Below are 25,964 nucleotides of genomic sequence, written 5' to 3' on the forward strand. Positions count from 1 at the left end.
TTGCCGAAGTACCTTGGGATGTCTCAGAGTTATGAATGGTGCTGTGGTAATTTAGGTCTTTCTCTTTAACAGCAATCAAAAATCTCCCTGCACCCTTGAGAAATGTTTCAATGTGGCCAAACATACTGAAGCACTTTAAATTTATCTGACTGATGTGCAGTTTCTGGATATAAATAGAAACACTATCAAATCTGGTAAAGTGCGAGGGGAAAAAAAGAGCAGTGTTTCAGTGGCGCACTAGTGCACTAGATTAATTTTTCATAATTTTGTACGTTTATTGATGCTCCTATTTATCTCAGCCTGATGCCTGGACCCAAAGGATTTGGTTAACAAAACAGAGCTCTATCCATCAATGTCCAAGTGGCAGCAAAACTCATTCAAATCAATGGGATGAAGTTTACCTGTACTACACCACCGACTCTTTCACCCGATTAGGTGGTGAAACAGACTGGCAGTCTGCTGCTACTGAGGATGTTGTTGTGGGTAGAACAGTGGCACTGGTAGTGGAAATGCTGCCTCACAGCTCCAGTAACCCAGGCTCAATCTTGATCTGGGGTGCTGTCTGTGTGGGGTTTGCATGTTCTTCCTTGTGACCGTATGTAGTTTCCCCAGATATTCTGGTTTCCTTCTATATCCCAAAGGCACATTGGTTGGGTAATGTAATGTAATTATGTGAAGCACTGGGGTCAATGCAAGTTGACTGAAAATGTGCTATATAAATAAGATTATTATTATTATTATTACTGTATATTGTCTTGGTGAGCAGTAGAGTCTGGGGGGGGGGGATGTGTGGAAAGAACAAAAAAGGGCTCATGTAGGTTTAGTGTAATGGGTGCTTGATGCGCGGAGCTGAAATATCTCATCATGCGTCTGTAACTCTATGACATAAATGCAAGAGTTACCCAAATATAGCGTTATTACAACTGATATTCTGAAAACGGGTCTCAACCTGAAACGTCACCCATTCATTCTCTCCAGAGATGCTGCCAGGCCCGCCGAGTTACTCCAGCATTTTTTGTCTATCTTCGGTGTAAACCAGCATTCCCTCCTACACGATATTCTGCATGGCATGTGGGACCCTTGGCAATCACTCACAGCTGTGTTTATACATGCCTTTCTACAGAAGATGACATGCATTTATTTACAGGGAAAAAGCACAGAGGACTTAAAAAGCTGCCAAAGATTACATTCAGCTTTTACAGGAAATGAACCTTGTTGTCCACCCTAATATTCATTACATTTATCTTGGGCCTGACTTCCTCTTCCACAAAAGTAAAATTTGTGGTATGTTTGCACATTTCCTCCCTACATTCCTGATCAGTGCTCACCATGTGTTTAAAACTGCTGGCCAGTGGTCAGGTGACACTACAGGATCTTTCATCATGTTGAACAGGCCACACAGATGCCAGTTGTTGAAGTGAATCATTGAGTAATACAGCATGAAACACGTGCTATAGCGCATAGAGTCCATGTGATCATCAAGCACCCACTTCCACTTATCTGACAATCAACTCTCTCAACACGACATCACCAACTCCCTAGGTGATGTTTCGGGTTGTGACCTTTCTTCAGACCTGAAACATCAACCATTTATTTTCTCCAGAGATGCTGCCTGGCCCGCTGAATTACTCCAGCATTTTGTGTCTATCTTCGCTGTAAACCGGCATCTGCAGTTCCTTCCTCCATCAACTCCCTTCCAGCTCCACCATTCATCTACACTCTATGGCCAATTTACAGTGGCCAGTTAACCAATCAACCAACACTCTTTGCAATGTTGGAGGGAACCAGACCACTTGGAAGTATCAGGAACACAGGGATTGTGTAAATTCCACTGATCAGGGTCAGGATCAAATCCAGATTAGTGAAACAGCGAGGCAACAGCTGAAACAAGGAACTGCAGATGCTGGTTTACACAAAAGGACACAAAGTGCTGGAGTAACTCAGGGGGTCAAGCAGCATATTCATAGAACAAGAATGCTAGAGATTCTTCTTCAGTCTGAAGGGTCCCGACCTGAAACATCAACTATCTGCGTTCTCCAGAGATGCTGCTTGACCTGCTGAGTTACTCCAGCATTTTGTGCCCTAGTTGTACCATCCTCTAGTCCTGTATTTTCCACAGTAGAGACGATTGCTCCACTCACCACCTGAGAGGCAGCACCTAAAAATACCTGCAGTTAACACTGCCTGCATATGCTTATCCTAGCACAGATAATTAACCACCAACTCCAGTCCATATTTCCATATTTGAAGCAAGATACCGCACTACAAAATCCTCTTCTTTTCTCTGGAACATTATAACATTATGTATCGGTTTTCAATTAGTTCTCTCTGCTCGAGCCAACTTTTTCAAAATGTAAATAGAGATAAGCTTTGAAATTGGCATTATCCCCCACTTGTAAGAACACAAAATGCTTCATTAGTTAGTGCTGGCCGAGGCTCGTCATTCTTTAACAGACCATTGCAGGATTGAGAGATTGAAAAGCAATATCAATGATATGTCACGTTTAATTAAAAGCTTGTGTTTTCCATTTAAAAATGTGTTTTGGGGGATTCACTTACAAAACCCCACTGCCCCTAGAGTTTGGAAGGTAACAGCATTGTCAGGAATATACTATCAGAATACATTCGTGGAAAATCTCCAAATTTACTATGGTTTCACCACATGCAGGAATATTGAATGGAAACAGGACTTGGTGAGATATTCGGTAGTTCACTCAGCATCCAGGCTAATGGAAGTATACTTGGGATTTCTGCTTCACAATGTTTCTGGTTATGATGAGACGATAAGAGATGAAGTAAGTTGTAAACAGGAGAAGAAATTTAAGAAGGAACTGCAGATGCTGGAAAATCAAAGGTAGACAAAAATGCTGGAGAAACTCAGCGGGTGCAGCAGCATCTATGGAGCGAAGGAAATAGGCAACGTTTTGGGCCAAAACCCTTCTTCAGACATTCAGAAATTAAATGTTCATAAAGATGGGAGTGGCAGCTTTTACCCATTATGACGTATCCCTGATGGGGACGAGTCAGAGTATAGAAGAGAGATCGACCGACTGACCAAATGGTGCCAGCACAATAACTTGGCCCTCAACACCAGCAAAACCAAGGAACTGATTGTGGACTTTGGAAGGGGTAGGATGGGGACCCACAGTCCCGTTTATATCAACGGCTATAAACGGGACTGTGGAACGGATGGTGGAAAGGTTCAAGAGCTTCAAATTCCTAGGCTTGCATATCTCTGATGATCTCTCCTGGACCGAGAACACTGATGCAATTATAAAGCACATCAGCGCTTCTACTTCCTGAGAAGATTACGGAGAGTCGGTATGTCAAGGAGGGCTCTCTCCAACTTCTACAGATGCACAGTAGAGAGCATGCTGACTGGTTGCATCGTGGCTTGGTTCGGCAACTTGAGTGCCTAGGAGCGGAAATGTCGACAAAAAGTTGTAAACACTGCCCAGTCTATCATCGGCTCTGACCTCCCTACCATCGAGGGGATCTATCGCAGTTGCTGCCTCATCAAGGACCCACACCATCCTGGCCACACACTCATATCCTCCTTCAGGTAGAAAGTACAGGAGCCTGAAGCCTACAACTTCCAGGTTCAGAAATAGCTGCTTCCCCACAGGCATCAGGCTATTAAACTCAACTCAAACAAAACTCTGACCATTAATAGACCATTATCTGTTTATTTGCACTTTATCTGTTTATTTATTCATGTGTGTATATATTTATATAATGGTATATGGGCACACTGATCTGTTCTGTATTCATGCCTTCTATATTCTGTTGTACTGAAGCAAAGCAAGAATTTCATTATCCTATCTGGGACACATGACAATAAACTCTTGAATCTTGAACTTCTGGCTGAACACGGCAATGAATGGGTCAGCCTTGGCTTTAACACTCATACACTAATCCCGCTTTAGAGCTAATCCTCTTTAAATTGTCTTTAGCACTAATGAGTTCCGCCCTCATAGGCCTGGGAGAGCCAGGAGCAGTAACAAGGACATCTCAGTAAAGGATAGTGTGAGATGGAACTGCAAATGCTGGTTTAAATCAAAGATAGACACAAAAAACTCAGCGCGTCAGACAGCATCTCTGGAGAAAAGGAATAGGTGACGTTTTGGATAGAGACCCTTCTTCAGACCCTTAAATTAAAGGATAGGATGTAGATGGAGTCGGAATGAAGATGGATAGAAAATGACAGGGACAAGATAATTGCAAGAGAAGGTGAGGTTTAATAAAATTATTCAAAATTGTGAAGCATTTTAATAATTATGGAGACTTTGTTTCCACTGGCAGAGTGAACAGAAATTACAAAGTCAAGTTAAATGGAGAACATATTTTGTGCAAGGCGTTATGATCTGGAGACTCTGCCTGAAAGAACAATGGGAGCAGCTGCAAAGTAACTTACAAAAGGGAATTTGATGAATATTTGAAAGGTAAAAAAAAAATGACAGCTATCTGGAGCTGGTCAACTATTTCAAAAGAGCCAAAACAGACCCGATGGCTAAAATGGTCCCCAACACGCTGGATAATTCTCATGGGGATTTTCTGAGGTAATGATGAGCAAGATTCCATGTTATTGTCTGTCATCCTTGCTCATGAAAATCTCTTGCAGTATTTCATGCCTCAATAAACAAAGCACAGGCAGCTTTACTTATTAAAGAAATCTTTTCACACTGCCTTCAGGAGAGGCCATACTGTAATTTTTTTTTCAAACCGCGGCCACGTGCAGTCGGCAAGACTGCGGGAGGGAGGGTCATGAACTGATCACATTTCTAGTCCATCAAAGCTTCACTCTCGGTGGCCTGGAAACAGATGGTTTTAATGTGCAGATGTCCAGGGGGAGAATGAGTGTGGGAAAGGAAAAGAAACAGAGCCTGTTCTGTGTTAGAATATGTGTATATTATGGAACAGAATGAGGCTATTCAGCCCATTAGCGTAGAGCAGGGTGTACTGTCATTTCCATTTCTGTTTTACAAAGCCTTCAAGTAGCAATGTTACAAAATTTTGAGATTTAAAAAAATCAAGTCTGCAATTTATCCCATCAGATAAAGCATAACAATAAGTTTAATTTGACACCAAATTCACTTTCATATCTCAAGTATTAAAAAAGTTATGACCATTTTCATACTCGGAAATTAGCATCTTGTTCCCTATTGATTTTCAATGGACATTACAAAAAAGCTGTGATCTTGGATAGTCAAACGCCCATTTCTTAAGGAAAGATTAACATTTTTAAATAGCCTAAGTGTCCAAAGATTATTCACAAATAATTCACAATATAACATGATTTTTATATCTAATTTACATTAATTTATAGGCCAAATGGAAGGAATTTAGTGTTCAATTGCTGTAAATAAATGCCCATTTAAATCGGCTTTCTAGTGGGTTCATGTGGAACGCGCTGGTTTAGAATGTTGACATAGCGCTGGATCAGTGCCCTCAAATGCCGAGAAAAATACTGCGGGATATAAAAAGCCCAAAATGAACTATTCGTTATAGATAACTTGATATATAGGGTTATATATATGCCCCATTTAATGTAAAAATAAGGTACATACCTTTAATTGTTTGCTCTATAAAACCCTGGGGCTGCGAGATGTTGCGGAATCAGAGACTAATTTTAAAACTATTAGAACTATATTATCGAGGCCTATAAAACTAATAATACCTTTTGCGACCGGGTCTTGCAGCGATTTTTCGTTAATGATTTACTAGGCTGAACATGTGCGATTAGTACAGCCTAGTAAAAATCGCGTTTTAAACCCGCCCCCTCCAAACAGCGCCAAAATCGCCGACATGGCTGAGGGCAGATTCCCAATGACGATTCAGGTAGGTTTTGTAACATACCTACTTCTTTTTCTTCCAATGCCATCCAAATCCCTTTAGAGGCCTTGAACAAATTAATTTCTACCCCATCTGCAGACAGTGAGTTTAACATCATAAGATTTACTTCATATCTTTCTATATATTTTGGCCAACATTTAAAATCTGTTTCCTGGTTCTTGAATCTGCAGTTGATGGAAATAGTTTCTGACCATTCCTCTATTAGGAACAGCCCCCCACTATCTCATTGCCTAAATCAATTGACTACAATGGTTCAATGGTAATGTATTGTTACATGTACAGAGGTATACAGATTTTTTTGCATATTGTTCAGTAAAAGTATTTCTAATACTTGAAATGTTTGAATGGTGCACTGACTGGCTGACATTTTAAAATTTCGTTGTACATGGTTCATGTTACAATGACAGTAAAGAAACTATTCTATTCTATTCTATATTCTATATATAAGTACAATCTTAAATTAAGTACAAGTGTATAGGAATAGTACACTGAGACAGTATATACACGAGTCGCCATGTTTTTTTCACGCTATTTTCAAGTCTCAGGTGTTATAATGGTCTAATTCTCACTTGTGACATTTAAAACTGAGGTGCATGGAGGTTTCTTCCAATGGTGGGTTTCTGGCTGAGGGTTGTGGAGATAGATCATCAGACGTATTTAAGGTAGAGATAGATAAATATCTGAAAGATCAAAGAGACGAGAGATATGGGGAACTAATGCAGATGGGGAGTTGAGGCCAGCCATGATCATACTAAATGGAGCGGCAGGTTTCAGGTGCCTGGTGTCCTCCTCCTGCTCTTATTTTCAAATGGTGCTTGGGCCTTAGCCTCTTTGTCAGCTGCTTTGCCTCAAATCAAAGGGATCCTTACATAATGAATGGGATGGAGGGTTCTGGCATTCACAGCCACCACTCATGTACCCTGTCCGCATGTCATCCCAGAATTCACAGGTGCCTTGTCCTTCCTGCACTCTGAGCAGTGGAATCCAAACTTGACCCTTTCACTCAAGAGGTGGGAATAATTCCACCTGAATGAAGTGTGGTCCAGCTGAGGATATGGGCTTTCTCTCTTCTTGCAAAAAGGATGAGCTATGGTCGGGCCACCAGGGACATTAAATTTTTCATCAGCGCTGTTAGTCAGAACTGAAAATATGTCAATAATGAATGACCATGTAAAAATGTTTCCACTTATATATAAAAATATACCTCAGCTTCCTAAAAAGCTTTTTGTGCATCCTAACGTGGATCCTTCAACTCAAATTTATCTGCCGCAGTACCGCACCTGTTACTGTTCAACTCCCTTACTTGCCGCGCACAATTAGACATAGAGCTAGGAAACAGGCCCTTCGGCCCACCGAGTCCATGCCGACCAGCGATCACCGTGTACACATACACTATCCTACACACTAGGGATAATTTACAATTTTACTGAAGCCAATTAACCTACAACCCTGTACATCTTTGGAGTGTGGGAGGAAATCAGAGCACTCGGAGAAAAACACATGCAGTCACAGAGAGAATGTACAAACTTTGTACAGACAAACTCAGACAGGATCGAACCCAGTCTCTGGCACTGTAAGGAAGCAACTCTACCACTGTGCTGCCCCCGTTACAAATTATTCATATTCATTTTCAATTCCCAATTATGCTCATCAAACTGAAATATGAACAATTATGACAAATGTAGAGTGGTTCCAGTAATTAAGGGACAATAGTAGCAAGTGTGTCAGAGAAATGTGGGTTAGAGTTTGCTCTACAGATACGAGGCAAACTCTGCTGACCAATACCGATGGACACCTCATTGAGTCTTCTTTCAGATGTTGACTGGGCCTTTGCTACCAGATGGAAGTATAGGTTGCCGCAGCAATATCTGAACAGGAACTGGGAGGTCTACTGCTGTCCTATTAATTCCTCGCCAACTGAAAGAGATGATATGATCTATTCTGTTATTGCTTTCAGTGGGAACCTGACCAACAATGTGGATATTGGCTGCTGAGGTTTCTACCTAGCAACTGCACTGGATGTCATTATAGTATGATGCTGAAGTACATCATTAACTGCAATGTGAAGAAAACGGCAGGTGCTAAAAAACTGAAATAAAAACAAAACGAAAATGGTTGGAAATCTTCAACAGGTCAGCTGGTACCAGTGCAAAGCGAAAGAGAATAAATGTTTCAGATCAGTGACCCCTTGTCAGAACATCTGATGAAGAGTCTCGGACCTGAAGCGTTAACGGTTTATCTTTACACAGATGGTATCTGACCTGCTGAGTTGTTTCCAGCATTTTCAGTTTTTATTAACAGTGGTATGCTTTTGCATTCACAAACAGCAGAAGAAAAGCCATTCATCTGTAATTGTGACTCTTTCTCCCTGCTGATGTTACATGACAAGCTGAATATCTCCAGCATTCCCTTTTTCGAAATGATGGCATTATTTGAAATTAACTGAAGAAAGATGGAAAACACAGAAACTTGGAGGTGGCTGGAAAAAAGATCTGAAATGGAACAAGCTGCCGGAGAAGGTAGTTGAGGCAGGTACTGTTGCAATGTTTAAGAAGCATTTCAACATGTCCATGGATAGGATAGGTATGGAGGGATATGGGCCGAACACGGGCAGGTAGAACAAGTGTTGCTTGCTGCTAACATTGGGTGAGAGTTGAGAGTCAGAACTTTTGAGGGAGTGCAGCGACCAAGCTCCCTCGGGGGGAGGGTGAGGAAGAGGGTTGTTCCCTCTCCTACGGTAGGGAGCTTTTGCATTTTCCAGCTTGAAATTGTGCAATCTGGTGCATGCTGTAGCAAGACTTTTAATTACACTTGAATGCAAAATTTATGCTTTAAATTGGATTAGGTATGAACAAGGTTAGGCTAAATTACATTCCTAATTACATTCTACAGTAGAGCCAGGCTCTGATCAGCAGGTGCAGCACATGAGAAACAGTGGGATAGGTACAGGTTTAGAGGAATATGGGTCAAATGCAGACAGGTGGAACTAGTGTAGATGGGACATGTGGGTCGATGTGGGCAAGTTGGGCTGAAAGGCCTGTTTTCACTGTAAAACTCTATGACATTCAAACTTGCTGACCAAAAAGAATGAAGAAGAAAGGGAAGGTTTCTACAAAAGGATACAAATTTCTGGAGTAACTTAGCGGGTCAGGCAGCACTCTGTCTAACTGCACTGGTGTTGTACAGCATGTAGAAACCAGGGACTGCAGCTGCTAGTTTACAAGAAAGCACACAAAGCTCTGGAGTAACTCAATCAGGCTGTATCTCTGAAGAACATGGATAGGGGGCGACAGATAGCACAATGGGCTAAGAGTTCGGCTGGCAACCAGAAGGTAGCTGGTTCAAATCCCGCTTGGAGTGCATACTGTCGTTGTGTCCTTGGGCAAGACACTTCACCCACCTTTGCCTGTAATGGAATGTAATTACGGCGGCAGGCGCGGGCACACCGCAACGCCCTGTGTCTCCCTTTCAAGGGAGATGCTAAAAATGCATTTCGTTGTCTCTGTACTGTACACTGACAATGACAATAAATTGAATCATTTCATTTTTTTTTTCATAGGTGACAGGTACACAAAATTGCTGGAGAAATTCAGCGGGTGCAGCAGCATCTATGGAGCGAAGGAAATAGGCAACGTTTCGTGCCAAAACCCTTCTTCAGACTGATGGGGGGGTGGGGGGTGGGGAGAAGGAAGGAAAAGGGGAGGAGGAGGAGCCCGAGGGCGGGTGGATAGGAGGGTGGGAGGAGACAGCTCAAGGGTTAAGGAAGGGGAGGAGACAGTAAGGGCTAGCAAAATTGGGAAAATTCAATGTTAATGCCATCCGGACGCAAGGTCCCCAGGCGGAATATGAGGTGCTGTTCCTCCAATTTCCGCTGTTGCTCACTCTGACAATGGAGGAGACCCAGGACAGAGAGGTCGGATTGGGAATGGGAGGGGGAGTTGAAGTACTGAGCCACCGGGAGGTCAGGTTGGTTATTGCGGACTGAGCGGAGGTGTTCGGCGAAACGATCGCCCAACCTACGCTTAGTCTCCCCGATGTAAATCAGCTGACACCTAGAGCAGAGGATGCAGTAAATGAGGTTGGAGGAGATGCAGGTGAACCTTTGTCGCACCTGGAACGATTGCTTGGGTCCTTGAATGGAGTCGAGGGGGGAGGTGAAGGGACAGGTTTTGCATTTCTAGCGGTTGCAACGGAAAGTACCCGGGGAGGGGGTGGTGCGGGAGGGAAGGGAAGAATTGACAAGGGAGTTGCGGAGGGAGCGGTCTTTGTGCACCTTCGATTTTCCAGCATCTGCAGTTCCTTCTTGAACACATGGATAGGTGACATTTCAGGTGTGGACCCTTCTTCAAACTGATGAAGGGTCCCAACCTGAGACATGACATATCCATGTTCTCCAGGGATGCTGCCTGACCTACCGAGTTACTCCAGAGCTTTGTGTGCTTTATAAGAATGTTGGTCAGAGCAGAGTGAAAAGAACAACGAGAGAAGCTGGGTGTTGAAGATGGGAGAGAAACACCCCGTACACTAGCACTATAATACACACTGGGGACAATGTACATTTTTTTTATCAAAGCCAATTATCCTACAGACCTGCACATCTTTGGAGTATGAGAGAACGTACATACTCCATAAAGACAGCATCCAGTCAGGATCAAACCCGGGTCTCTGCGCTGTAAGGCAGCAACTCTACCGCTGCACCACCGTGGCACCCTGTTATTTTTCTTTCTTCTTTGCAGGGGAGAGGGAGAGTATTTCTCTGTGTTCTATGCTCCATCAGGACAACAGCAATACTAAATGCACCACACATCGCCTCTGATGCTGCTTAAGCCTGGTATTAATGCAACAATTACTGAAGACCTGTCGTTTAAGGCAGCTTTTACAACACCAAATAAGTTCTACTGCTGCTGCTTCACTTCTTCTGGGAAATAATAAACTGAAAAAAGGATTCATTCCATCTGGTCCACATCCTCACAGAGAAAATATTGGCTACACTTTGGCTCAATATTTACTCATGGTATGTGACATCCTCCAGCGCTGTAAGAATTAAATCTTGAAAAATGTAACCACTGGACTAATGACCAAGTTTCTTTTGATGCTCTGGAGCAGATCGCTAAATGTGTCAAGGTCAATGTCCCTCTCAATCTGAGCAAACTTCCACTGAATTCCGTCAGAGGTTTGCATAAGTTACGGCTGCAAAAAAAGTCAAAATGTAGAAACAAGGAACTGATTAATACACAAAAGGACACAGATTCTGGAGTGACTCAGCCCAGTTGAGCCCAGACCAGGTTATGAATTACATTTCCACTGCACGCAAAAATTAGCACGGTCCTTATGTATCGCCACACGTAATGTGGTCGGTGATATCACAAATATATTTGCCTTACTTTTCTCTTGGAATGGAAGCAACACTGTTTAAGTTGCAATCTGTAAAGCAGCATCCTCATCATATTCCTGTGGAAGGTCAGGCTTATGCATATTAATAGTGTGCAATGGGTTTAAGCCAATCAAATTGCTCGTTCTTTACGATAAAAACTGCCAACAGAAAACTATTCTCATTGGCGAGCGTGGAGGAGATCTGGAGCCTTAGGCGAATTGAATTGTTCGTGACTTTATTTATCTCTTATTATCTATCTATCTATTTATTTATTTATTTATTTATTTAGAACATGAAAAATTCTGTGATCAGCGTGAGAGCGTGAGAATTGCACGAAATGCGTGAGTCTCATGCTCAATGCGTGAGAGTTGGTAGCCCTGGGCATGTTGATGGGCGTGGGTAAGTTGGGGTAAAGGTCTGTTTCCACTATGTGTGACTCTAAAGGCAATTGGCAAAAGGCTTTTGAGGGAGAAAGAGATAAGGCTGTGAGAAAGCATGTTGGAGAGGGTAGGTGAAAGAGGAAGATATTTATTGGATATTCACAATGACATGGAAGAAAGCTACAGTCCATTGGATACATACCAGCTTCCAGGAGACAAATTATTTTTATCCCATTCCCACTCTACAACGCATTCTCTCTTACACATGTCCCACAAGCTCTTTTTTTTTTGCCATTATCTTACATTTGGGTAATTTTACAGGAGCCGATTAACTTTCCAATTACTTATAGCATGTGGGTTTCAGTAGCAACGGCAGCATTTTTCTCTGCCCTCTGAAGATCATGGCTAGCTTTTGAAAGGGTCCTGGAATCACATGTAGATCTGTCCTAGCGAACCAGAAGAGTTTTCAGGCCAATTCAATAGTTTCATGGCCACCAAGACTGAGTTTAGCTCTTCAATCCCATATTTATCAAGTATGTGCGATTCAATTCCCCCGTGTGATGGTGAGATTTGCTCAAATGACTCCCAATCAATAACACAGGCCTCTAGTTGTTAGTACGGTAACTTCAGAGCAATGCTAGCACACTGAGTAACAGAGGGAAAGTGTAGGGAATGCACAAAAGATCATTACACAAGATGGTTAATAAAGGATAATGAGATCAAGAAGAGGGAGCTGGAAGAGAAATGTGGAGAGTGAGAGATGAGATAAGGAAGGTCGAGGAAGAAAGAAACAGAAGTAAATCAACTGGGTACAGGGGTAGGTTGGTCTGTTATTCATTACCATGTGTGTAAGACTGGAAAGACTAACATTTGTTGACAATTCTTGGATGCCTGACAGATGATGATGATGAGCCTGCCTCTTGGGCAACAGCAGTCAGCAAGGGACTTCCATTGCACAATTTTATAGGCTACACACTGGTGGTAATAAGAACCTGGGAGCGCACACACAACTCGGTCTTACTGGAAGGGAAGAATCAGGTAGGCAGCCGATTCATTCATGTTCTCTTGCCACATTTACCTCAGCCTTTGGTGCAGGAGAAGCAACCACAAAGGAAGAACATGTCTGGTGAAAGATCCATGTTTTTTTAAATATTAAGAACATCAATAGGTATTTGGATTTGTGTAGGGAAACAGAGCAGAGGGAAAAGCTCAGCCACGCTCATTGAATGGTGGAGTATGGCCAGCTTTGCTTTATTGATGTTTTTACATAACACTCATCATATTTATGAGTTTCTTCCTATGCAAAAAAAAACAGATTCTCTTGTAAAGTGCCACCAATGCTGTTCCTCAAACACAAGACAAGTATGCAAAATAGGTGGCTACAGACCCGTTTACATCTCTCTGGTCATTGCCCCCGCTGAGCTTGCTGCAAGATGTGCTACCAACTCTGTAAACCCTCAGCCACAGGGGTCATAGACAATGGGTGAAACCACAGGTTATAACACTGCGGAATGTGGGTGAGTGTTTAGAATGCAATAGCCACCACCACAGGTAGCAGTGGAGCAAAATTTATCAGCAACTGAGGGAAGCTGGTCAAACACACGAAGGACTAAAACTGCACTGGGAGCAAAATAAAGAGTAAGTTGCCAATTCTGGTTGGGTCCCATACTGGAGGTTAGACAGTGTGACGGTTTGCTTCTGTAACCCCTGATCAGAAGCTCCTATTACTCAGACTCTGTCTCACATATTTCTTTGCCACACCCATCCCCTCACCCGGCCCTTCTTCCCCATTGTCCATTTTGCATTACTATTAAAACACAAAGTATTTGTGCTATACACAAGTATATACACAACACACACACTCTGAAAAAAATCCAAAGCCACAGTCGGCCAATGAAGCCCTCTAATTGTTAGTTCCCAACATTTAGAAGGATGAGGGGACACCACATTGAAAATTACTGTATAGTGAAAGGCCTGGATAGAGTGAATGCGGAGAAAATGTTTCCACTAGTGGGAGGGTCAAGGACCAGAGGCCATAGGCTCAGAATAAAAGGATGTACCTTTAGAAGGGAGATGAGAAGTAATTTAATTAGTCAGAGGGTGGTGAATTTGTGGAATTAATTGCCGCAGACACCTGTGGAGGCTGCCAATGGATATTTTTAAGGTGGAGATTGACCCATTTTGGATTTGTATGGGTGTCTGGGGTTATGGGGCAAAAGCAGGAGAATGGAATTGAGAGGGAAAGATAGATAGCTATGATTGAATGGCAGAGTAGACTTGATGGGTTGAATGACCTTATTCTGCTCCTAGAACTTAAACTTATGAACATATATCCCCTCCGCTAAGGCTCATCCCAAAATGGCCCCTATCTCGGAGAGCAACGACCTATTGCTAATCCCCCACGACACACCAGCGGACAATTATTCAGGCCACAATCCGGGATCCTGAAGAAGACAAAAGCCAATTGCTCAGACTCATCAATAGCCAGTGGCTATGACACATGAATTGCCCACTGCTGTCAATGACCAAGGCTGCGCCTCCCTACCAAATGATTTTGGCTCAGGAATTCCTGAGCTACCTGCTGGACCGACATCCCCAATGGAGACTGTGCATTCAGAAATCCATCAGACACTGCAGACTGGGTACCACACGGTGGGCAATAAATGTCAGAAAAACTCGACCCATCATTTTTCTCCAGAGATGCTGCCTGCCTCGCTGAGCTACTGCAGCACTTTGCGTCTATCTTTGGTAAAAACAAGCATCTGCAGTTCTTGGTTTCTACTAATAAAAGGTGGCAATGTTTACTTCACCAACATCCCACTAAATGCATCAATGAAGAGAAAGAGAACACAGCCCCTACAAGCATGCCCCCATGTACACGGGTGGTTACAACATCATCGGAAGAAGGGACAAGAACAAATGTAAATGCCAGGAGAACACAGCGATGAATTGCTCAATAATTCACACAATACAAAAATCAATGTTAAAAGATAGAATGAGTGCACAGCTGCTCAGTCAAGTAACAGTTAAATCCTGTGCTTTTTTTAAAGATAGATTTAGGACAAATTCACCATTTTAGAATAACATGCACTGAGGGTGATATGTTTGTTGCCGATCGCACTGCCTACAAATCATGAATGTTTGTGTCTCGATAATCAGAATCAATCTGCATTTCTGACTGTCAGTTTCAGTGCGTTGTGAAAGGTTGGAATAAAATGGACGGAGTATTGTCAACTCAGGCATGTTTACATTTGCCTCACTCCTGATTTTTCCTTCAGACCTTTGATGACTAAGGGAAGCTCCTTTGGTCAGCGACGTGCATTACATGTCAAGCCTGTGCTTGTGCAAAGCTGGTTGCCTCTATAGGAATTTGGCTGCACACTAACATCAGACTGCCTTTATACAGCGCCGCTGATGCCACGTGGTGTCTCCAAAGGATTAAGATCATGTCTGATGCATTCCTCCAGGCAGGAATACTCTCTCCCAGGACAGCCAGACCGAGCTGATCACATGCGACGTACCTTAATCTTGTCGAACCTGTCGGCCAGTGCTGCCACTTGGTGGTCTCGGTGGCGCCCCACCAGCTTGCACAGGGCGCAGATCAGCTGCTCGTCCGTCATGCAGTACATGTTGACCTTCTCGCTCTCGTGCTCCAGGCACATGAGGCCACGGAGGTGCGAGTCGGGCACGGGCTCGATGAGGCGGTGGCCAGTGAATGGCTTCTTGCTGGGGTGAGTGGCCTTCAGGCAGCCGTCACAGTAGGAGACCTCGCAGGTGACGCACGTCTTCACGGCCGCACGCGGCGGGTCCTGCTCACAGAACTGGCAGGGGATGCGCTCTGCCGTCGTCATGGTGCTGCTGTCCAGGCTCTGCCCGCGGCGGGTCTCACCGGGCGAGTTGGGCCCGCTCACCGAGGCCTTCTGGAAGCGGTCGATGATATTCTGCAAGGTGACGTTGCGCTTCAGACCCTCTAAGCCGCGGTGGTTGAGGGCGATGACATAGCGACAAGTCGGGCACTGGAAGGCTGCGATGGATTCCACGCTCTCGTTGGACGCGCAGTGGGACACTAGGATGCGGTGGGCGCAGCTGAAGCACAGGCTGTGGGCACAGGGCAGAAGCAGTGGATCTTCGAAGAGCTCCAAACAGATAGGGCAGGTCAGTTCCGACTCCAGTGTTTCCATCTTCAGGCAAAGCAATCCGGTGTCGTCAGCGAAATCCAGGGAGGCTGGTGAGCTATCTGGAAAGGCAACACAGGATTCGATTAGACGGTCGCACGGGGAGGGGGAGGGAAGAGGGGGAGGGGCTCTGCTGAGGGAGGTTGTTGACTTACGCTGAAGCAGTGACCCATTCCTCCCAGTAGTCTCACAGAACACGGTCACAAGCACTAGCCCAGCTTCAGTGCCTCCCCAGCGCCAGGCAGAGCGAGCCTCCCCTGATGCCCGTGCTCGGGACAGAGAAGCAGAGCGGGCATCGCCCCGTGTCAGCCGGACGGGAGCCCCTACCCCGCTCTCTCCACTCGGGAACTGTTGGCACACCGCGAGCAGACAGCCCAATCATGCGGAAGCTGCCCGTCTCCGCCACATGGTGCTGCAGGGTGACGAGGGTGACGAGGGAAGGGGGGGGGGGGGGGGGGGGGGGGTACTCAGCTCCCCGCTCCCCAGATGCAACGGCCCCCACTGCCACCCGACCCAACAGCACAGTTGCTCTGATGCCCCGTCCCACTGCCGAACCTATTGACCTCTCCCACAACAAACGCTGTTTCATTTTGAGGGGGTTTCACGGGGTCATTAGCAGGAGACGGCTGCAATTTTTTTTTTAAACTCCCATCCGTGCAACAATCTCAGGGCTTCATAAACTGCAACTGACGAGGTTTAAAGCTGGAAACGATCTTGGCAACAGTTCATTGAATGGATACATGACAACTCACAGGCAACCAGACTTTAAAAACTTTTGGATACGGTTTTATTTTTTCACCGACTGCAGTCATCCCTAGGACGAAGGTATGAAAGCTGCTTAGGGTTTAAAGGGTTGAATTGCTCATTAAAATCAGCATGGGGGTTAGGGATGAGGGACAGAGGTAGGGGGAGCTGTGAACGGCAGGACACTGAAGTGCCCGTTGCACATCAGAACATTTAACTGCGCCGACTTTTCATGTTGTTGTAGCCGGCTTATGACAGCACCAGCATGGTAACATATCCTTCAGTCAGGGTTCTCATCAATCACAATCATCTCCTCAACCAGGAGTGACAGTGGAACAGATGCTGAAGGTGGGTTGAAGATGGAGATAGTGGAGGGGACCCGACAGGAAGCACCACTGGCAGTGCCGCACACCCACGGCACTGCAGCAGAATGTCAGCCTAGGTTCTGAATACACTCTGGGATTACCTTCCCACATTCCTAAGACCTCAGCAGGGAAAAGTTGCAGTAAGCTTAATACAAGATTGGTGTACATGGGTGGTTGATGATCAGCATGTACATAGTAGGCCAAAGGGCCTGTTTCTGTGCTGCATCTATATCTCTCTCTAATGTTCCAAACATGGCCGTTGATTAACCTGCCATTTGCTGCCATAATGCCCTTATCATTCCCGAACATCAATTAATGAGGAATTCTCTGCCTCAAGAGGGCGGTGGAGGCCGGTTCTCTGGATGCTTTCAAGAGAGAGCTAGATAGGGCTCTTAAAAATAGCGGAGTCAGGGGATATGGGGAGAAGGCAAGAACGGGGTACTGATTGGGGATGATCAGCCAGGATCACATTGAATGGCGGTGCTGGCTCGAAGAGCCAAATGGCCTACTCCTGCACCTATTGTCTATTGTCTCTAGTCTAATGAGTGTCGATGGTAACTTGTTATGATAATGGTCCCCAGACCCTATAAACAGCAATAATAACAAATATCCAAAGTATTGCGTGACATTACTGGGCTCAGAGGAAAGAGCACTGAAGTGAACGGTTGGTAGCACCAATCCTTCTGCCTGCCTCTTCCCCCTTCACCCAAACAATTTTGTCCAACGTCCCTATTTAGCCAGTGTTAGGAATTTACCAGCCCAGATGGAGGGACCTCTCAGTTCCCATAATGGCCAACTTTGGGTTCTCAGGAGGTCAGGTTGTCCTCCAGCAAAAACATGTACACAGAATCCATCCCCACGTGTTGGGGGCAGGAAGAGGACCACCGGGTCTTAAAAGTGGAGGTAGATACATTTTTGAATTGGGGATGGATGGAGTGCTGTGGGAATCTGTCTCAAAGAAGGAGTTGAGGCCTGGGTTAGTCCAATCATAGCTCTAGCCCAGGCCTGGGCTTGTCTAATCATAGTGGTTAGCAGGACAGACACGAGGAGCCAAGTTGCCTACTCCCCTTCCATTTTCATGTGTTCTTGTTTGCTCTGTTCAGTCAGATCATGGTTGAGCTCCACCTCAATCCCACTGCCTTGCCTTTGCTCCAATTCTCTTGAGCTTCCCATCCAACGCCCAGCACAAAACCCCGAGTTTTACCAAACCTGCAGCACCACAGCCTTCCGGGATGAGGCTTCCTATTATCAGATGTCTCGGGCTTCAAGCAAACTCTTCACATATTGCTAAAGTCTGGGAATGTGTGTAATTATTAAAATTAATTACAGATGACTGATTTAATCCCCAGACCAAAGCAAAAGCATGAAGAATTTGATGCGATTTATCCAAAGTCTGATTGGTCGCTTTACTAATCACCTTTGTGCTTGCTGACCTAATGTGGCTCCCCATCAGAAAGCACCTCAACATTATGTTTCGCCTGTGTGCTTAAATCCCTCCAGTCCTCACAAAGCTCAAATCTTTCCAACTCAAATCTTATTCATTTTTTAATTTTCATCACATTAACAGTGAAAGCCTTGCTTTCAGCTGGCAGTCTCCTTCCTCCACTGAGACGCTCGGAAATTAATTTCCACTTGGTTTGTTTGAATAAGGTCTTGTAAAGCTCCTAAGGATGCTTTATAAATGCAAGTTGTTGTTTAATTTGAAGAGGATACTGTCCAAGTCAAGACTTCATTGATGCCATGACGAGAATAAATATTTTTCAGATATGTAAAACACAATGTCAATTTTTCAAGACAATGAAATGATTTACTTTTGGACCCATGGAGTCAGTTATTAGTTGGTCCCTTGTGGGAGAATTTTCTGACCCATTCTCTTATTGTTCAACTTGTTCTATGTGTACATACGGCATCAGTTCAAATAAAGGACAAAGGCACGGCAAATTACCTCTGCACAAATCCACTATGTTCCAGGCAATGGCAGGGCTGCAACTTGCTGTTAGCTACAGTGATCCTTATTAAAGGTGACACACGCCATTAACTGCCCCTTTTCATAATTGGAGGCGAATGATTGACTGGGTTAAACATTGCAGGCATTTGGTAGATCCTTGTCCAGGGAGATGTGCTATAGCATATTCACACTTTCACAGCCTGCACTTTCGAAGACCACAGCAATTTAATTTTAATATATGCTACACTATGCCTACCAACAAACTGCAGCCTAGATAACCCTCTAATGTACTCCAGCAAACCAGTCAAATGTATCCAAAGCCACAATTATCAGTGTTCACAACCCTTCAAAAGGTTAACAATTAATCCCAACATTAATATACACACAGGAGAAAAATTGCATGTGCATCCTTTTTTATAAATTATCTTTGAAGCATTTTTCCCCCCCATCGACTACAAAAAATATTGGAAATCAGATGAAGAGGCAGCTGAAGGCAAAATAACACGTGATCAACTCTGCAGGACTGCGCCCAACCAGAGCTGGCAAGCCTAAAGCTATCAGCAGTTTAAGATAAAGGTCCCGGGTGGAGCCTCAGCAATATGTAACATTTAAATTTGTTAAATCTGATAAATCAAAGATCATCTCTGCAGCTTAAAATGTACTGTCTGATCTTCTGAGGCTTTTCAAACCAAGAGAAATAATCCAAAAGCAGATTGTGTAGGGAACGGGGGAGCTAAAGTTTTGAATGTGGATCCTCTGCAAGGACAAAACAATATAATAGATAAACGACAGGGTGTGGGGAAAGAGAGACTTATCAAACACACACAAGGAGCACATGTATCCATACACACACACACACACACAGCAAAAAGACACAAACGCACACGGGCAATACGGGCTGAAAAGATGAAGTACGAAGGGAAGCTGGCCAGGAATATAAAGAAGGAAAGTAAAAGCTTCTTTAGATATGTTAAGGGAAAAGGAGTAGCAAAGTCAAATGTGGGTCCCTTGAAGGCAGACACGGGTGAAATTATTATGGGCAACAAGGAAATGGCAGAAGAGTTGAATAGGTACTTTGGATCTGTCTTCACTAAGGAAGACACAAACAATCTCCCAGATGTACTGGAGGACAGAGGATCTAAGGGAGTAGAGGAACTGAAAGAAATTTTCATTGGGCGAGAAATAGTATTGGGTAGGCTAATGGGACTGAAGGATGATAAATCCCCTGGGCCTGATGGTCTGCATCCCAGGGTCCTCAGGGAGGTGGCTCTAGAAATAGTGGACGGATTAGTGATAATTTTCCAATGTTCAATAGATTCAGGATCAGTTCCTGTGGATTGGAGGATGGCTAATGTTATCCCATTTTTCAAGAAAGGAGAGAGAGAGAGAAAACGGGGAATTACAGACCAGTTAGCCGGACTTCGGCGGTGGGAAAGATGCTGGAGTCAATTATTAAAGGGGTAATAATGGGGCATTTGAATAGCAGTAAAAGGATTTGTCCAAGTCAACATGGATTTATGAAAGGGAAATTATGCTCGACTAATCTTCTGGAATTTTTTGAGGATGTGACAAGTAAAATGGATGAAATGGTGCCAGTGGATGTAGTGTATCTAGACTTTCAGAAAGCCTTTGATAAGGTTCCACACGGGAGACTGGTGACTAAAATTAGAGCACATGGTATTGGGGGTAGGGTGTTAACATGAATAGAAAATTGGTTGGCCTACCGGAAGCAAAGAGTAGGAGTGTACGGGTCCTTTTCAGAATGGCAGGCAGTGGCGAGTGGAGTGCCGCAAGGCTCGGTGTTGGGGTGGCAACTGTTTACCATATATATTAATGATTTGGAAGAGGGAATTAGGAGCAACACTAGCAAGTTTTCAGATGACACAAAGCTGGGTGGCAGTGTGAACTGTGAAGAGGATGTTAGGAGGCTGCAGGGTGACCTGGACAGGTTGAATGAGTGGGCAGATGCGTGGCAGATGCAGTATAATATAGATAAATGTGAGGTTATCCACATTGGTGGCAAAAACAAGGGGGCAGATTATTATCTCAATGGGGTTAGTTTACGTAAGAGCGAGACCTGGTCATCCTTGTACACCGGTCACTGAAAGTTGGCTTACAGGCACCGCAGGCAGTGAAGAAAGCTAATGGAATGTTGGCCTACATAACAAGAGGAATTCAGTATAGGTTCTTCTGCAGTTGTATAGGGCTCTGGTGAGACCACATCTGGATTATTGTGTACAGTTTTGGTCTCCTCATTTGAGGAAGGACATCCTTGTGATCGAGGCAGTGCAGCGTAGGTTCACGAGATTGATCCCTGGGATGGCGGGACTGTCATACGAGGAAAGATTGAAAAGACTAAGCTTGTATTCACTGGAGTTTAGAAGGATGAGGGGAGATTTTATAGAAACATATAAAATTATAAAAAGGACTGGACAAGCTAGATGCAGGAAAAATGTTCCTAATGTTGGGCGAGTCCAGAACCAGGGGCCACAGTCTTAGAATAAAGGGGAGGCCATTTAAGACTGAGGCGAGAAAAAAAAAATTTCACCCAGAGAGTTGTGAATTTATGGAATTCCCTGCCACAGAGGGCAGTGGAGGCCAAGTCACTGGATGGATTTAAGAGAGAGTTAGATGGAGCTCTAGGGGCTAGTGGAGTCAAGGGATTATGGGGAGAAGGCAGGCACGGGTTATTGATAGAGGACGATCAGCCATGATCACAATGAATGGCGGTGTTGGCTCGAAGGTCCGAATGGCCTCCTCCTGCACCTATTTTCTATGTTTCTATGTTTCACACTAATGCATAAACACACAGGTTCACAACTAAGGAGGTCCACATACAAAAGCATACTTATGTTATCTTGCGAGTGAAATGACCTGCAGCAGGCTTCAGGAGAGAATAGAAAATGCTATAATCTTTATTTATTCACAGGATATGAACACATCTGGCAAGGCTTTCTCTTTATTGCCCATCCCCAATTACCGGGAGAAGGCAGCGGTGAGCCACTGTTATCTGTGCGGCGAAGAACTCCCACAGTGAAGCTCAAGGGGTAGAATTCATCACGCGACGAAGATGACTTAAAAGAACAAATCAAAGAAATGGAAGATGCTGATAAGGTAGATGTGAAATTATGAAACAGGTGGGGGATGAAGCAGATAGAAAATGAAAGGAAATGAAACTGGAACCATGTAATAAGCATGGCCCATGTCCCACTGGTGGGACTCTCACCTCAATAACAGAGGCTGACACTTCATTACACTGATTTGAGCTGCTGGTTTTAGTATTGAAGGTGATAACGTTTAATGAGACATTAAACCTAAGCCCTGCCTATTCCTCTTAGCAGGATGCAAATGATTATGTGGCACAGTTGGAAGAAAAACAGGGAAATTATCCCACATCACGCAATCAACCTTTATCTGTCACTTAATCACTCAATTATCTTGCAGTTTATAATCTTGGCTGCCTGTGTGATTTTGCTGTGAGTGGCTGCCACAGTTCCTTATGAAGCTTACTCTTTAATTTAATTTAGTTTAGAGTACAGCATGGATATCTAAACAATGTGCTCATTGGCCCTTCGACCCAACGAGCATGCTGACCAACGATCACCTGTGCACCTGTGTCCATCCTATACACCATGGACAATCTACAGAAGCCAATTAACCTACAAATCACATCTTTGGAATGTGGTACGAAATCAGAGCACCCAGAGAAAACCTATGCAGTCACAGGGAGAACGTACAAACTCTGCATAGACAGCACCCATAGTCAAGTTTGAACCCGGGTCTCTGGCGCTGTAAGGCACCAATCCTGCCGCTGCGCCACTGAGCTGCCCTCAAAAGTACTTTGTTAGCTATAAAACATTGAGACATCCTGACGTTATGAGCAGGGCTACAGTTAGTCTTCCTTGCTATGATCCAGAGACCCATGGCCTGACTGAAGAATGGAACTGATGAATACAAAGGACATTGATCATCGAGTCATGTAGCATAGAAACTGGCCTTCAATCTGCCGAGCTTGACCTTGAAGCACCTATTTCCACTAATACTTCATGCATCCCATTTTATTCACGTTACATTCTCATCAGCTTCCCTCAAATTCTACCACTCGCCTACATAGTAGAGGCAAGTTAAATGAGCAATTAATTTATCAACCTGCATTTCTTTGAAATTGGGGTGGAAATTGGAGAACTGGGAGAACAGCATTGGAGATCAGGGTTGAATCTGGATCACTGGAGCTCTGTGGCAGCAGACCTGCTGGCTGTGCTGCCTGTACACAACCACACCCCCCCCCCAACCATCTACACTGCGTCCATTAGAGAGACCCGATCCCAAGTATCTCTTTCTTCTCCCCTTGACTTTATTGCCTTCCATCACAGTGAGGAATGTGGGGAATCCGCTGTGGTGGATGTTTATGTTAAATTTTATGTAATTGTTTGTCTTGTTGCTTTTTTTTTTAGTATGGCTCTATGGTAATTCCAATATCACTGTACCTTAATTGGTGACAATAAAATACATTTGAAACCTTTGAACTAAATGTAGAAACAAAGAACTGCAGATGCTGGTTCACAAAAGAAGACACAAAGTCCTGGAAAGACTCAGTGGGCCAGACAGCATATCTGGCGAACAGGGATACGTGATGTTTTGGGTCGGTAATTTTCTTCACATTGGTGTCCTAATTGCAAACACACACGGGTGGTCAGTCTGACACTTTGATCTTTGCAGTGTTACCCGGGAAACGTGGGCAGACATCTTCAGCCTGAAGCGTCCCGACTTAAATCATCACCAGTCCATGTTCTCCAGAGATGTTGCCTGACCCGCTGAACTAAATGGATGGGTTAACAGTCGCTGTGGATAACTGAACTCACAAGCACTGTGAGTTCTTCTTCCACCCTAGTACTTGCTTGATCTCCCATACTTTACAAAGTTAAACCAATTAATCAAAACAAAAATTACAACTTGGAGATATCAGGGGACATGCAAGAAGAACATAAACTGGACCAAAATTTAGATACAAGGTCAAGATATCTCCCTCCAGATTAATGTCTCCTGGAGGTGGCGAGGCAAACTTCCAGCTATAACTTCTGGAGGATCTCTTCTTCGCACGTTAAGCAACAAGTATGAGCTCAGAGTTCATTCTTGCCTCAATTCAAGTCATAGAGTGATACAGTGTGAAACCAGGCCCTTCAGCCCAACTCGCCCACACTGGCCACGAATGACCCAGCTACCCTAGTCCCACTTGCCTGCGCTTGGTCCATAACCCTCCAAACCTGTCCTATTCATGTACCTCTCTAACTGATTCTTAAACGATGGGATAGTCCCAGCCTCAACTACCTCCTCTGGCAGCTTGTTCCACCCACCACCCTGGTGTGGGTTCAAGGGCTCCCGGCTCATCGAGGTGGTCGCTGCCACCCGCGGAACACACCCCCCGCCCGCGGAACACAGCCCCCGCCCACACTGGACAGGAGAGAAGATCAATTACCTTTTGTAATATTTCACTGATCTGAACAAAACTTGATGCACTTGCAGCACAGGAGAATGACGAGTAAGGTGGCAAAAAAATCGTAGCACAATCGGATACCGTTTTTGCACAAATTTAAAAATAACGCAAACCGTAAGATAAGAGTTTAAGTATATAGATTCTGTATGGTGAGATGCCCAAAATAGGTTGGAAGCTATGATTGACTGTGGTCATTATGGGCATACCTTAAGAATGCACTGGGCCACATGAATTCCTGAAGAAGGGTCTCGACCCGAAACGTCACCCATTCCTTCTCTCCAGAGATGCTGCCTGTCCCGCTGATTTACTCCAGCATTTTGTGTCTAACCACATAAATGTGTTCTGCCCGAGTATTTGTGCACCATAGAGTAGGAAGGCAAGTATATATTTTGAACCCTATCTATACGTGGAGCCAGGAGGAAATCAATACTTTTCTCTCAGAGTGCATTCCAACGACCTTCATTTAGGTCATAGAAGGTCCGTATCTGATAATCTAATGCAGAATTACGATCTGCATTGGTTCCATTTCTCAATACCTTACCCATCAAAATTGATCTGTCTAATCTTAAGCATAAACATGGTCTCCCAACATCTACAAATGCACATGGTTACAGCGTTGTGTGATAGCAGTTCAAACTAAAGGGCTTAGAAATTGCTTTAATTACTATTAACTGTTACCCTAACGTTGCTTGTGAAAACTCATGAAGTTCAAACTTTTCATTTGAAAAGACTCACAGAGTAGCGTTGTTCGGTTATGTTAGTTGTAGCATCTGCAATGAACAGCTACTGATTACACATTCTCTCAGCTGTGAGCTTTAGCTTGGCAGCTGTATCTAGCACAATCTCTTGAATAAAATACCAAAATACAGGTGATATTGGTCCAACTACAGAGCAATGCTACCACTTCATGAATGAATGAATGAATGGTGAGAAGAAGTGGAAGGTTGCTTCCAGAGGGTTTGTCGAGACCTGGACAGGCTGGTGAAGATCAGTGTCCATTCAGGACTGCAGTGTTTCTGGTGGGAGGTTACCAGAGAGGCCTCTAATGCAATATCAATGCAGTTGCAGAATTCCAACTCTTTGGGGAGGCTTGGACTGCAGGCAAAGCTCTCTGTGTGGAGTTTGGAGGTTCTCCTTGTGATTCCCTCTGGAGATCCAGTTTCCTCCCACATCCCAAAGGTATGAAAATTGATAGGTTACGTGTCCACTGTAGATACACGGTCCCTTGCGTGTACGAGTCGTAGAATCTGGAGAATTAATGGGAATGTGTGAAGAACAAAAAGGGTCCAGTTTAATGTAAAAATGGTGTTTTTACACTACTGCACCACACCCCTCCAGCAGCGTAGCAAGGAACAGCAAATTGTAGGATGTGGTAGAGATCACCAGTAACAGCCTGGAATGGTCACAAGGCTGGGAATCAGGAAATCACTCTGTGGATTCCAACCAGGCTCTGACTGTTGGAACATTGGTGAGAGAATTCACCATCACGGCACTATCAAACGAGAGGTCTTAGCAGTGGTTAGCCCGTTGCCGTTAGCCCGAGGGGCCCGGCCCCCACAAGCTAACAGGCACGCTTGTAGCGCAACTGGAAAATCTGATCCACAACGGCAGGAAAAAGCAGCTCCGCGTAA

At 44.3% G+C, this 25,964-nt stretch overlaps 1 protein-coding gene across 3 annotated transcripts in view; it reads right to left on the reverse strand.

The window, feature by feature from the left end:
• Window positions 1–25,964, reverse strand: part of LOC129702856 (E3 ubiquitin-protein ligase Midline-1) — a 285,589-nt gene that overhangs the window by 103,370 nt on the left and 156,255 nt on the right. For all 3 annotated transcript variants that reach the window (XM_055644894.1, XM_055644895.1, XM_055644893.1), the window contains exon 2: window positions 15,129–15,844. In XM_055644894.1, coding sequence (XP_055500869.1) covers window positions 15,129–15,788 — 660 coding nt within the window. In that variant the 5' untranslated portion in view covers window positions 15,789–15,844. The remainder of the gene's footprint in view (window positions 1–15,128; window positions 15,845–25,964) is intronic.

The sequence above is a fragment of the Leucoraja erinacea genome, chromosome 13 (genome assembly GCF_028641065.1).
Source record: "Leucoraja erinacea ecotype New England chromosome 13, Leri_hhj_1, whole genome shotgun sequence".
Lineage (NCBI taxonomy): Eukaryota > Metazoa > Chordata > Chondrichthyes > Rajiformes > Rajidae > Leucoraja > Leucoraja erinaceus.